The sequence below is a fragment of the Phoca vitulina genome, unplaced genomic scaffold (genome assembly GCF_004348235.1).
Source record: "Phoca vitulina isolate PV1807 unplaced genomic scaffold, GSC_HSeal_1.0 scaffold18, whole genome shotgun sequence".
In the NCBI taxonomy this organism is placed as follows: Eukaryota; Metazoa; Chordata; class Mammalia; order Carnivora; family Phocidae; genus Phoca; species Phoca vitulina.
In genome coordinates, this window is record NW_022589721.1 from 2,151,506 (window position 1) to 2,167,076 (window position 15,571).

Genomic DNA, 15,571 nt, shown 5'->3' on the forward strand with positions numbered 1-15,571 from the left:
AGATTATTGCAGTAATTTAGGCAAGTGATGTTGGTGACTTAGACCAGGGTGGTTGAGGTAGAGATGGTGAGATGTCATCTCTGTAGATATAGCTTAAAGTAGAACCAAGAAGATTTTCTGGCGGAATCTATGTGGGATGTGGGAGAAAAAGATGATTCCAAGATGTTTGGCCTGAGGCAAACTGGGAGGCTTCAGAGTCAGCATTAACTGCTATGAGTGAGACTGGATGGGACAGTTTTGGGGTGAAGGTCTGGAATTCAGTTTGGGCATGTTAAATTTGAGATGAATCAAAATACAAATGCACTAAAGCTTAGATATAAGGCTACGTTTTTAATTTTGTGTTGTGATAGTGTTGTGAGTATCAACACACTAGAATTGTAAATTCTTAGAATAGTAAATGTCTCTTGGATAGGTCAAGTTGGACTTGCCTTTTATTGAATCTTGCTTTGAAGTAGGTCACACGACTGTATGTGATGAGTGATGTCATTGCTTTTTAGCAGTTACAGGAGCAGGAAGTACAATTTAAAGGAAGTCCATATAGTAGTCTATGGCTTCTGAAAATTTACTTACAGGTAACTATGGAAGATCCCAAACAGTTTTGTCCCTTAACTTTAAAGTTTTAAAGAATTACTAGTAAGAATCTGAGAAACAGGTAAATGAAGCTTTATACTTGGGAGTTTTTTCTCTGAATTACTACCTCTTCCTTAAAAATACCCCCCCCCCCAAGTGTTCCAGTGATTTCCATATCACCATATCTTGTTAGTATTATGTTAGGATTGCGTCTAGTTTTATACTCCCTGTTTTCTTCAATTTGGATGAATTATCATCATCTTTACTGTCTGATAACCTTCATATAAATGTTCTGGCCTCCTTCCTTTTATAACATGTCCTCTTCAGAAACTGTCACGTTCTGTTTTCCATTTTAAATGAAATCCTCAAGATGAATATGCTTTCTATTTAAGAAAAGTTAAACTTGCTTCCCCCCATTTTTAAATCATAATTTTACTTTAAATTTATTGAAATGATTTTATAATTCTATAATTTAGACATCATAACTTTTAAATTCTTCTAAATGATGGAAAAGAAAACTGACAACTGATAGTTGTATTTATTCACATCTTTGAGTCAGTATGCAGCGAAAAATAATTATTCTAATTAATATCACATTTTATAATGTACTCTTTGAACTCACTTTTTAATTTTGTTAAAGTTACTGTTCTTTAACTGAAATTTAATTTATTTTTAGGGAAAAAGGGGTTAGTAATGTAGAGCTAATATACAAAGAAGCCAGTGAGTTCAGCTTGAACAAAGTGCTGTAGCACAGACTAGTGGGAAAACTTAGTAATTGCAGAAACATTCACTTTCCTTAATCTTGCTGGATATACCTATTGTGTAAGAGTTGTCCTAAAAAAAAATTACTTAAAGAAATTTAAACTTAAAATGCAGTTGTGAATTAAAATGAGATTTGGAAGTCAAATATTTATTATGAAGGCAACGATTACCTTATCCTGATAATAATATGCAATTAAAATCTTTTTAATGACTGCTTTGGCAGCCACTTCCCTAGTTTTTTGGTAACATTCAATTTAGAACAGAATTTATAAAATAAATCACATACTTTGATGAAAAGAAAAATAAAACACCACCACAAAATATGTACAGCTAATTGATTACCTTTGATATAATTGACTCCTTTACTCACACCCCTCCATATAAAAGCCCCTGAAAGTAAGCTATATTCTATTTTTAAAAACATTTGTATGAAAATTCAGTAATTGATTCTCAGTTAACTAATATATTTATGTTAAATACATCTTTACTTTCAGTGTGATTATAAGTATCAGTAAATATTTTCACTAGTCCAGTTAACCTTGATTGGTTTCTAGTCTGACTTTCCTTCTTACATATTCCCAACTCCTCCTCCTGTTTTTTTCTTTTCCTTCTTTTTTATTTATTTATTTTTTAAAGATTTTATTTATTTGACAGAGAGATTGACAGTGAGAGAGGGAAAACAAGCAGGGGGAAAGTCAGAAGGAGAAGCAGACTCCTCGCTGAGCAGGGAGCCCAATGTGGGGCTCGATCCCAGGACCCTGGGATCATGACCTGAGCCGAAGGCAGATGCTTAACGACTGAGCCACCCAGGCACCCCTTTCTTTTTTATTTTGAAACATTTCAAAAATGTCAAGTTTAGAGAATAATACCAACCTTATACAAATCTTAGCGTTTTGCCATATTTGTTTTATATTTTTCTTTTTCTTTTTTTAGAGCTAGAGTGATTATCTTGAATACTTTATACATATATGCTGCTAATCCGTAGATAGTATTATTTTGCAAGGTTTGTAATGCTGTATCACAGATCATACTGTATTTACTCCTCTGAGGCTTGTTTTATTTATTAACTCTGTATTTCTAGTTATCTCAACATTTAGACTCATCAAAACCCAATTCATTCATTTTGACTGCTGAATAGAATTCTTCTGTATGAATATGCTACACTTTATCCATTGTCATGTTGATTTAGGTTATCCAGATTTCTTCTAAAGGAAGCGGTGCTACTTGTACATACCTGTTCATGTCTTCTTGTTTTTGTTTTTTTTTTTTTAAGATTTTACTTATTTATTTGACAGAGAGAGACACAGCGAGAGAGGGAACACAAGCAGGGGGAGTGGGAGAGGGAGAAGCAGGCTGCCCGTTGAGCAGGGAGCCCGATGCGGGGCTCGATCCCAGGACCTTGGGATCATGACCTGAGCTGAAGGCAGACGCTTAACAGCTGAGCCACCCAGGCGCCCCTCCAATGTTTGCTACTGTCAGACTTTTAAATATTGCCAAACTGATGACCTATTATTCTACTGTGATGTTTGTCTCTCTCTTATTGAATATGGAAACTCTCCATATACTCTGAATGCATACCCTTTGTTAGCTGTATCCGTTGTAATAAAACCTCTTCCAGATGGTGGTTTCTCTTTTTACTTTATTATTTTACTATTCAAAAGTAAACCTTTTAATACAATAGAATTTATCTTTTTTTATTTTTAACTTCCATCATCTCATATAGATACAATAGATACTCGTCTCATATAGATACAATAAAAAGAAAAGAAAAAACTTCTTGTGTTGAGAACTTTTAGGATCTACTCTTTTAACAACTTTCCTATATATCATATAGTGGTGTTGACTATAGTCCCCATGTTGTACATGACATCCCTAGTACTTATAACTGGAAGTTTGTACCTTTTGACCACCTTCCTCCATCAAGTCTGTCACTAGTAACCACAAGTCTGGTCTCTTTTTCTAAGAGTTTCATCTCTCTTCTGTTTTATCTTAATTTAATTTATTGCTATGTAAATTTATAAGCTAAAATTCTGGGTGCAAAACCAAAAATCTTTCTATAACAGTTATGTCTGTTTTAGCAGAGAGATGTTAAAAATTAAGAATTGTATCATGGCATAAAACAAACTACTTTAATATGTAGAGATAAAAATAGAGTTTAGGGAAAGTGGAAAGAGGAGTAAAGGTTCAAATTTAGGCAGGGTGGTATAATTTTTAATTCTTTTATTTCTCTGAGGCTTTAAAGTATGAGTTAAATTGTGTTTTTTTCTCAATTGGGTATTTTGTTTGGCTAAATAGGGCGGATATCTGAAATTTAATATTGACTGATTGGTAATATAATAAATCATTGTATTTTCAACTTAATTATCTTGTCCTTCATTTTCATTATCATTTCCTGTCTTTTAATTAATATTTGGCATCTCAAATTGCCAAAATGTGAGATGGACCCATCATACTATGGGTATTGTAATGTTGTTGAAATTGCTACTCAATTATTTTCTAACTTAATTGGTTACTTACTGTAAGGTCATGCAACTGAATACTAATATGATCTAACCACCTCAGTTCTGTAATTTAATTGGTTGAAACCAGTTTCAGCTTCATTCGATAACTCTTTTTGGAGAACACTCAAAAAGTGAATGAGTCCCTTAATACTTACGATATTGCTTTCTGTTTTTTTCCCAAAGGAACTAGCTTACTACTAACATGCTGTGTATAGCACGGTACAGCTCAACCATAGGTCCTAGTGGTTCTCCCCCCGTAATTACACAGATTGTTCCTTTTGACTCTCCCAAACTGGCTCTTTTCTCTAGTTTCTGAAGTTTGCTCAGGCCCTCCTACCCCTGATGTTTTCTGCTGTTTTTTTTCTTTTTCTTTTTTTTTAGATTACAGACTTCCGTTAATTTTGCTGTAAAACCTGGCACTTTTAACATCTTTTCTTTAAGTAATATCAACTCTGGGTAGTATAGGCTATTGTCATATTCCCTGGGGACCACTTTGCCTGGACTAGGTTTCTCTCTCCTCCAGCCTCCTATCCCACAACTACCCAGAGCAGAGGAATCAGACTTTTCTGTCTGCATATGGGTCTGGTCCATACTTTGTACTTAGGCAATTATTAATCCCTGAACATAGCTGACAATGCTCAAATCATGGTATAATAGGTATATTATATTTGAAGTGCCTCCCAGTTTGGATTCTTTGATCAGTAAGCCAGCTTCTTTTTTATTTTCTTTTTTTGCTATTTAAGGCAATGGGTGGGTTAAGAGAAGCTACAAAATGGGAAACCTGAAGCTCTTTACTTCAAGCCTAAAGGTAATTGGGGACAGCGTTAGGTATACAGAAAAGGAAAGTCAAGGAAAAGCCGGCCCCTTCTATCCTTGTGCATTGTAGGGAAGGAGAAAGAAGACAGAGGTAAGGCCAGTGGATGATCAGAAGTTTGGTCTAATCACTTCTTTCTAGGCTTTGACCCAGGAGGAGGATGCCTATTGGTTAAATTGAAGGGCAGCTTTTACCCTTCTTAATATTTGAGGTTCTTGCAAGAGATCACCTATCTGGATGCTCTAGCACCCACTGGGGGCATGGCTACTTCAGATGAATTCAGCAGTGCATCATGGCCAAGAAAGGGCCAGCATTAGCGTTCCAGAACTATCCTTAGTTCCAGTGTGGCATGGAGGACATGAAAGTAGCTGCATGTCCCTGTCATGATATCCCCCTATCCTGAGGGATGAGAGATGAAGGATGAGATGACTTTGCAGAAGAGGCTTCCAAACAGATAGCTTGAGCCATGGCTGAATAGAGGATTATTTGGGGACTAGGCGGATTCAGCAGTGCCTTGAGATCTGAGGTGAGATTGAGTCAATAGTGGAGCACAATCCTATCAAAATTGAGAAGAACCAGAATGAATTAGATGAGTTGCAGATTTCAGCAGCAGAAGCCCCATAGAACACCTAGACACGTTCTTGGAATACTGCAGGGAAAGGGGCAGAAATATCAGAAATAGAGAATTTATCCAAAGGAGCTATTTAACAGACTAAAATTATGTGAGTGGTTTTTTTTTTTTTTTTTTTAAATTTGGCTAGTATGCTGTTGAGGAAAATCAGATCAAAAATAAATAAGCTATGTTTTGTTGCAAGTAAGTTTTCAAAGCTACAACAATTGGTAACAGAAAAGAGTTTGCAACAACTAAGATTTGGAGATGTTCCAGGTTAAAGCTTCTTCTGTCCTGCTATCTGCTGAGAGACTTACAGAAGACACCGTAGAATTTTCTTGCTTCAGTCTGCAAATGCGGCTGTAGCTAGAGAGGCCATGCTTGTCGTTCAAGGGGAATTTGGGAAAGTCTTGCTGTTTGTCTTGAGGTATTAGATGAAGCAAAATTTCTGATTTTTGTTTTGGAATCCGGAAGCCTGTTACTTAGAGATTACAGTGATCTCTTAATTGCTTAAGGAATGTATTTGAAAACTGGAGACCTCTAGAATATGCGTCAGTACTTCAACTTTGCAAATCTACTGGGGCAGTGCTGGGGGAGGGGCTTGTCGGTTAGTAGTTACAAATTCCACCAAATTCTGCCTTTTGAGACACGGAGACACCATGGCTCTGGTGATGGGAACTTCTGGGTAATGCTGTGATTGAGCCTGTCTGGATTTCCAGGTCTCTTGCCCATCTTTTCTGAATCCTTGTTCTTTTCAAACACAGCCTGGGTCAGGGGAGAAGAAGATATCAAAGGATCTATGGTGAGAATGCATTCATTTTGTAATGCATTTATTTATCATAATTGTAATAGAAATAGTATTTGTACAATTATTTGTTTTGCTTCTTGTCTCTCCCATGACACTTTAAATTCCCCAGTAAAGTCTATGTCTGTTGAACTGTATTTACCAGTGCTTAACATAGTGCCTGCCATATACGAGGCATTTGGTGAATATTGTCTGAATGAGTAAATAATTAATGAATTAGTATTAATAGCTATTGGCCCATCTATAAATAAATTGGAATTTTATGGTCTGAATTAATTTTTATGATAAATTGCAGCTTCATCCAAGTTTACTTACTAATACTGAATGCAGTATTAATCTTTTAATATTACTAGTTGGATTAACAACAAGTTTTCTGTAAGAAAAAGCCCTGATTTGTGGCATTTTCCAATTTCTGTTGTCTAAATACGCCTCCAGGGCTGATTTCAAGCTAAGCCACATTACTTTGTTGAATGTGGAGTTGGGAAGAAATGTGCACAACTGGTTGTTATGACTCGGTGAAAGCTGGCTCCAGAACTACCCTGAAGCACTTTCCTGTGTGAGTTTAGGAATGCACTGTTCTTCACATACAAAGATTGTGCTGGTGATACACATTCAACAACATGTAATCTAATCTAATCTAATCTAATCTAATCTAATCTAATCTCAATTAGCTAAGGGAATGCTATCAGCTGTGAAGGATAAACTCAAAAAGTATCTGTAGCTCAATATTATGGACGTTTGTTTCTTATTTACAGTCCACATTACAGTCCACATTGGTCTGGCTGATCAGCAGAGGGCTCTCTTCTAAGGGCTCATTCAGGTTCCTGGGCTCCTTTTTTTTTTTTAATTTAATTTTATTATGTTATGTTAGTCACCATACATTACATCATTAGTTTTTGTTGTAGTGTTCCATGATTCATTGTTTGCGTATAACACCCAGTGTTCCATGCAATACGTGCCCTCTTTAATACCCATCACCAGGCTAACCCATCCCCCCGCCCCCCTCCCCTCTAAAACCCTCAGTTTGTTTCTCAGAGTCCATAGTCTCTCATGGTTCATCTCCCCCTCCGATTTCCCCCCCTTCATTTTCCCCTTCCTACTATCTTTTTTTTAACATATAATGTATTATTTGTTTCAGAGGTACGGGTCTGTGATTCATCAGTCTTACACAATTCACAGTGCTCACCATAGCACATACCCTCCCCAATGTCTATCATCCAGCCACCCCATCCCTCCCACCCCCACCACTCCAGCAACCCTCAGTTTGTTTCCTGAGATTAAGAATTCTTCATATCAGTGAGATCATATGATACATGTCTTTCTCTGATTGACTTTTTCGCTCAGCATAATACCGTCCAGTTCCAGCCACATCATAGCAAATGGCAAGATTTCGTTCCTTTTGATGGCTGCAAAATATTCCATTGTATATATATACCACATGTTCTTTATCCATTCATCTGTTGATGGACATCTTGGCTCTTTCCACAGTTTGGCTATTGTGGACATTGCTGCTATAAACATCGGGGTGCACGTACCCCTTCGGATCCCTACATTTGTATCTTTGGGGTAAATACCCAGTAGTGTAATTGCTGGACCATATGGTAGCTCTATTTTCAACTTTTTGAGGAACCTCCACACTGTGCAGAGTGGCTGCACCAGCTTGCATTCCCACCAACAGTGTAGGAGGGTTCCCCTTTCTCCGCATCCTCGCCAACATCTGTCATTTCCTGACTTGTAAATTTTAGCCATTCTGACTGGTGTGAGGTGGTATCTCATTGAGGTTTTGATTTGGATTTCCCTGATGCTGAGCGATGTTGAGCACTTTTTCGTGTGTCTGTTGGCCATTTGGATGTTGTCTTTGGAAAAATGTGTGTTCATGTCTTCTGCCCATTCCTTGATTGGATTATTTGTTCTTTGGGTGTTGAGTTTGATAAGTTCTTTATAGATTTCAGATACTAGCCCTTTACCTGATATGTCATTTGCGAATATCTTCTCCCATTCTGTCGGTTGTCTTTTGGTTTTGTTGACTGTTTCTTTTGCTGTGCAAAAGCTTTTTATCTTGATGAAGTCCCAATAGTTCATTTTTGCTCTGGGCTCCTTTTTTGGTAGCTCCTTTATCTCCTAGGTCTTGAATGAAGAGCATGATGGTAGTATATGAGAGGTATTTTTTTTTTTAAAGATTTTATTTATTTATTTGACAGAGAGAGAGAGGGTACAAGCAGGGGGAGCGGCAGGCAGAAGGAGAGGGAGAAGCAGGCTCCTTGCTGAGCGGGGAGCCTGATGTGGGGCTCGATCCCAGGACCCTGGGATCATGACCTGAGCTGAAGGCACACACTTAACTGACTGAGCCACCCGGTGCCCCATATATGAGAGTTTTTTAATGGCACACATCATTGTACTTATAATCAAATAACCAGGACATAGTCATATGGCCATGGCCATCCCTAAGTACAAGGGAGATTGAGAAATGCAGCATCCTAGGGGAAAAAGAAAATAAATTTAATAGTTAGCCAGGATCTTTCAGTTTTCTAGTCATATGACAGATTAAGCTGATCAATTTATATTCTCTGACTAATACACACATTTATAAGCAGGCTGCAATGATTAGAAGTGGAGTCTAGTAAATTCTTTTATGTGTACAGAGTTCGCTGGATCTTATGAAATTGGTCTATGGTCTAACCAATAATCCTTTGCTTCCCTGAATTACTCTATTATTTATTATCCCTATTTAAATGAAAATTACATTTTTGCAGGGCTTTAAATTCTTTTAAATTATGTATGCACTTGACATAATTTTGTTTTTCTTTGGCTGTTCGGCTTAGCGCTTGCATTTATTAGTTATATAATTTTTAAGAAATATTTCTATTTTCCTTAGTTTTTTTTCCCTCCCTTTCAAACCCACCAAGGTTGTTTGTAGAATGGAACATATGATAATAAGTGGCAAATTTGGGTCATTAGAGAGTATTCCATCTCTTAATATTGCTATACTACTCTGAAAAATTTGGCATATTTAGAAATGAAGGTAATAATACCTTATAATTTTGAATCCTATATGCCTTTGTATTCTCAGGGCCTTGGTGTTTTCAATATTTATGAAGATCAGCAAAGTTAATAGGACTTAACCATGGCTATTTACAAGCATATATATTACCAAGATATTTTTTAACAGCATTCATTGTATGATACACTTACCAATTAACTTAATTGGTTAAAGGGTTTCATTAACAAAAGCCCTGTGATTTTGTTCCCAAATCAGTTTAATTTTGTTTCATAGACACATACCTTACCTCTGATAGACATTAATAATTTCATAACCAGTTAGTTAAAAGTCCTCTCCTACGTACACGTGCGTACGTGTTTGTGAGACGGAGTTCAGTATCCTCAGTTCAGAAGTTACATTGCTGTGTGTGTGAGGGACTTTGAGTGGAAGCGTCAGTCTCTGTACTACTTCAAGTGAGTGGATTTGTTTCCTGAGCTTTAAAGATGAACAAGCTTTTAATCCAGGAATGAGCAGAGAGTGTAAAAGAAGAAAAGGAAAGTGAATTGGGTGTTAGGATATGAGGATCCTAAGAGCTGGCAGTTCAGGGGGGAGCATAGAGGCTAGTCAGGAAAGTAAGCAGCCAACGTGGGGATCCCGGAGAGTATGGGGAGAGAATACTGAGAGCGTCGTTAACAGGAATCGTACAGCATCCTTCAAGCCTTCTACTCATTTATCTTGTATTAGTAGCCCCTGGGTGTTAACAGGTGAGGAAAATGAAGCGCATCGTTCTTCCAAGTCTTGTTCTCATTTTGGGCTACACAGAAGTGTTACTGTTACCATTTGTACGATGACTAGTTCACGCGGAGGTAAATGGGTGAGGCTCCGCACAGCCCTCCGTAGTCACTGGGGAGCATACATGTAACCCGTTCCTCCTATCAAGTTGGGAATCTCTGCTTCAACCAGTGGTTCTCTAACTTTATCCGGCATCAGAATCACCTATAGCATTTGGCCAAAAAGTCACAGATTTCTGGGTCCTGCCCCAGAATTTCTGATTCAGTAGGTCTGGAATGGGGCCTGAGAATTTGCACTTAAAAAAAAAAAAAAAAGATTTTATCTATCCTCTTGACGGAGAGAGACACAGAGAGAGAGGGAACACAAGCAGGGGGAGCTGCAGAGGGAGAGGGAGAAGCAGGCTTCTTGCTGAGCAGGGAGCCCAATGCGGGCTCGATCCTAGGACCCTGGGGTCATGACCTGAGCCACCCAGGCGCCCCGAGAATCTGCACTTCTAACAAGTTCCCAGGTGATACGGATGCCATTGTCCCAGGGATAGTCTCTGAGAATCTCTGCTCCAGAAGAACTTAAGTAACTTGCTTACTTTGTCGCAAATAATGAAGCAGCAATAGGTTGTTTCTGCAGATGATTGTGATTGGATACTTGTCTGTCTCACCAACTCACTTCTGTTTTATTGTCAGTTACCAGGCACAAAGGGTATTATTTTTCAGTACTCTGACTTATTCTAAATGGATTCATATCATGAAATCATATAGCTTATATTATCACTGTAATATGAATAGTAATCTGTTTAAAATAAGACAGAAAGGTTGAAATTCAAACTTTATTTTATAAACATTATTTTGTGGTTCTATATTTAGTTTACCTTTCACATTTAAGAGAGATCTGCAGTACCAATATTTGTCACAAGATGGCATCAAAAGGCTGAAGATTTTGGTTGAAACTTCATTTTTGAGAGTTAGATATATTTCGTGAGTATTCAAACCAAAAGAAATTTGTACCATGAGGTATTTTTTTTAATATGGGTGATATTTTGGTATTTTCATATCAGAAATACTTTCTTATTTACTTATAAAAATAAAATAGGCACATATATTGACATTATTGATGACTAATTCTTTTAGAAATCAGTGAAACATAAATCTTAGTGTAATAGTATCCAATATCTTATCATCTTTCTCCAAGAAGGATTTCAAAAGAATTCAAGTTAGTAAGCATTTAAAGGTCTTACTGTCCTGTGATTGGTAACGTCCCTTTATGCAAATAGACGATGTAAACCCTGTCCCCAGTGAGCTTTGAATTTAGTTGGGGGGGCAAAAGAAATGTATATACAGTTCAAAGAGATAACAAAATAATAAAAATGATTAAGTGCAATGTTGTACGATATGGGTTATACAAACATTATGAAGGAGAATGAGGCCAATTAAGCAAAAATTTTAAATGGCATTTTACAAAAAATCTTTGTATCAGTTGAAAACACCATAATGAATCTTCCTTTTACTGCGATTATCTATCTATTATTATTATAACTTATTTAAACTATAAAGAAGTGTTTGGCAATCTTGAGAGCTGTATAAGTTTCAATATTTGACATAAACGTCAGAAAACACTCGAAATATGAACTCACCTTTTATTTCATGAATATATAATTTTATTTTTTCTGATTAATTGAAAAAGATTTCTTAGAAGAAGGTGAAGGTTTTGTGGTCACAAAGATAGTAGTTAAAATATCCTTAGATTCCTGGAGTCTGAAAAACATATCTATTAAAAAATCAAGTGTAGAATGGTGGTTACCAGGGGTGGTGGGTGGGCAGAAAGGGGATTTGCTGTTTAATGAGTATAGTTTGAGTTTTTCAAAATGAACAAGTTTTGAAGATATGTTTCACTGCTCTGTGAATATACTTAGCACCATCAAACTGTGTACTTAAAAATAGTTAAAGTGGTAATTTTTTTTAACCACAAAAAGGAAAAAAAACAAGTATCCTTTATAAATTATGAGCAATTAATAGGTTTATATTGAGGATCAACGGTGTTCCTAGCTTTATTTTAGCCATTAAGAGCTACTTAAAAGAAATAAATACCCCTTCAAGAAGCTTATAATATAATTAATTGGTGATAGAAGATTAACCTAATTATTAGTAGGTCATCTACTAGAAGTCTAACATATAGCAAGCATTGTGCTGGACATTTTATATAAGTTATTTCCAATCTTTAGTTCTCAAAACAATATAGGAAAAAATAGTACTATCATCCCAGTTTCTCTATTTTATCACTAAGGAAACTGTTTTATAGATATGAAGGTTCAGCACCTTGTTCAAGGTTGCACAGTTTCTAATCTTGGAGTTGGTGTTTTAACCTAAGTCTGTCTAGCCTCAAAATCCATTTTCCCTATACTACACCATGCTCCTAATTTAAATAAAAAGTAATTAAAGAATACATATAAACAACCAGTAATTTGGGACTCTAGTTTGGTATTTCTGCTGTTGGTTAACATTGCCTGTTTTATTATAATTATGCTGACAAAATTAAAAGATATGTGCTATAATAAATGGTAGCAGTTAATTGGGATTGTATTTTAACTTCAGAAAGGATAACCATATGATTTTTTGTTGTTGGTTTGAACTGCCTTCTCTTTTGATTTGTGTTTAACTTTTGGAGACACTAATTTTTCTTCCCTATGTCTTCATGTGCAGGTTATGTGGGTATGTAATTTGTGCCGAAAACAACAAGAAATCCTCACTAAATCAGGAGCATGGTTTTATAATAGTGGATCTAATACACCACAGCAACCTGATCAGAAGGCTCTCCAAGGACTGCGGAATGAGGAGGCGCCTCAGGAGAAGAAAGCAAAAGTGCATGAGCAGGCCCAGTTCCAAGGACCCTCAGGTGACTTATCTGTACCTGCAGTGGAGAAAAGTCGCTCTCATGGGCTCACAAGACAGGATTCTATTAAAAATGGGTCAGGAGTGAAGCACCAAATTGCCAGTGACATAGCTTCAGACAGGTAAACATTTTGTTTAATCTTTAGGTAAACATTATTTTTAACCTTCATTCCAAACAGAAATAAAAATATATGAAATATTTAGGCAACAAGTTGTCTAAATGTAATGTCAATGTCCATGTGTTATATATAAATGCCGGAAGTGATGTTCAGGACTTGAGCTCTTAGAAGTTTGAACAATCTTAGGTTTATTCTGATTTTCCAGAATAAAGAAATGAAATAAAACAGGGGATTTAGATAGAAGGCTATTGGCATAGGAAAGACAGACTGGGATAAGAGCCATGGGAATGAAGAAGAGATGCTTTTAAGACATTTTAGAGAGGTTGCATTGAAGGAACTAGCCAGAAGTGGGAGGTAAGAGAATGGGAAAAGTTACTGAGGTCTCTAAAAGTTCCACCTTGGGCTGAAGGATGAGGTAGTTTTCCAGGCAGGTAGATCCCAACGAAAGGATTTCACGAGTTTGCTGTTATCTGTGGGCTAACTCTGTTACTACTATTTGGGATCAATTCTATGGGCTTCTTCGTGTTAAAAATGTTAGACTTTTACAAATAGTATTTATGGTTCTATGTTTCCTGCCTTTGGAAGGGGAGAATGAAACATTTTCATGGGAAGATTATTTTTCTATACCACATTCCTATTTGAATTGCAAATTAAAAAAAAAATCTGGTTTATACTATTTCTGTCACCCAAAAGTGGCCAATAAATTTCTGTGTGAATAAGTCCAAAGTCATGCATTTGTGGAAAATCAAATCTAAAATTATACTAATAGGATGGTGGGTTCTGAGCATTCATTTATCACAGGTAGGATAATTGGAAGTCACTTTATACAGTGCCTAAAGTGTCACCCCGATGTATTGCTATGTTTTATGAGAATAATAAAATGATGACTTCACCAGTTCTTTTGAAAACTAGCAAAAGTTAAACAATGTAATCCTATCTTTGGACAAAACAATGGTGGTTTCATGGCTGAAATACTATGAACATGTCTCAGTGTAAAATCTCAGGAACCCAAGAATTTTAAGTTTAGAGGACCATCTTCGATTAAGGTCCACCTTAAGCAGACAAAATAGTTTATTTGGAGGGTGGTCCCAGGCACCACCTAGAGGGGAGTGAGCAATGATCCAGTTAAGAGAGAAAAACACAATAGTAGGCATATTCAAGAGCAGGTTACCTCTTTTGGCCAATGTGTCTCAATTTTACTGAGACTTCTGGGAGACAGGGTAGAATAGCCTCAGAGTTATCCTACCTAATGGGCAAGGAGATTGGGGTATTTATCCCTATCTCTCCTTTGTTATTGGTCTGGGGTTGTTGCGGAGGGTGTTAACTCTTTGGAACTCACTGGCCAAGCATGTTCTTGTGGCCAGAGAAAGCACTCAGGCAGAGTATTACAAATATGGTAAGGAGACAGTGCTGTGTAGGGACTGGTAAATGATGAGGCAGTGTGAGTGGGGAGTACTTTAGAAATCAATAAAGCCTGTAAAATGGCAACTACAGTGGTCACGGTATATGAATTTGGGTGAAAAAATAGATGATAACCAGTGGAGGTAGGATTTTCAATGAATGAATGACTAAGTAAAACGGATAATGGGAACATAGATGCATTCTGCAAAAACTAGATAGATACATGAGATAGTTTCCTTTGGAGTTTAGAAAGATGGTTTAGGAAGAATAAAAGGAAATACTAAAACACTGGATCATGTAATAGATTATGAAGTTTTGGGATGCATTTCATCAGGAAGTTGTGGATGTTAAAAATAAATCCAACAAGTTTATGAATGATTAATTCATCTTTGTAAGGAAGCTAGATTCATCTCTCTAATCTTTGAAGACGGCATGAGAACAAATATATCTCTTTCAGTATTATCTCTCAACTCTTCTGTTGACAAAGGATCAGCCTGGATGAACAGTAGAATCTGATCCATTGTGGGGAAGCAAGATATAGTAGTTCTTTTTTTTTTTTTCCCCTTCTCTTTTGCCTGGTGACTTTGGCTGCCATTACTAGTAAGTGTGTACCTTAATGACTCAAAGTATTCTGTAAGTATATCCTTCCTTTCTGAAGCTCATATAGGTCAAACCAGTAGCTCCTTTTGTGTATAAGAATTACTCTAATCAGGAAAGAAGTTAGTGTTTTAGATTTAGTAGTTATGCCTAGAAAATGGAATTGGTTATAATTTGTAAAAGCTTTTATTTGAAAAATACTTTCTCTTCAAGAATAATTCAATTCCCCTTATCATAAGCAAAAAAAGAGCATTTGTTTTATTATTTTTAAATGTAGATTCTGTAGCAGTTTGTCATGTGTGCATCTATGAACCCACGGAATCCTTTCTCCTAGAGCATGGGGTCAGCAAACTGTGCCTCCTGGCCACATCTGGCTTGCCTCCTGTGTTTTGTAAATAAAGATTTCCTGGAACACCCCATACTATTCATTTACTTAGTGTTTCCTGGCTATTTTCAGCTACAACTCCAGGGTTGGGTAGTTTTAAGGGACTATATGGCTCTCATAGCCTAAAATATTTACTCTCTGACCCTTTGCAGAAAATATTGGCCAACTCCTACCCTAGAGAGTAGTTAGTTCTCTTGTTCTGTTGATATGTCTGCTTTCTTTGCCCATTTTTTGTTACTGTTTAAATCATTTCAGTTAAGCCTGTTTTCTTGTAGATATACCACATCTTCTTTATCCATTCATCTGTGGATGGACATCTGGGCTCTTTCCATATTTTAGGCCTGTTTTCTTGT

The 15,571-nt window shown here is 36.6% G+C and overlaps 1 protein-coding gene across 35 annotated transcripts in view; it reads left to right on the forward strand.

The window, feature by feature from the left end:
• The window catches only part of RIMS2 (regulating synaptic membrane exocytosis 2), a 587,808-nt gene that overhangs the window by 160,098 nt on the left and 412,139 nt on the right, over nucleotides 1-15,571 (forward strand). For all 35 annotated transcript variants that reach the window (XM_032415998.1, XM_032415989.1, XM_032416001.1 and 32 more), the window contains one exon: nucleotides 12,528-12,838. In XM_032415998.1, the coding sequence (XP_032271889.1) occupies nucleotides 12,528-12,838 (311 nt within the window). The remainder of the gene's footprint in view (nucleotides 1-12,527; nucleotides 12,839-15,571) is intronic.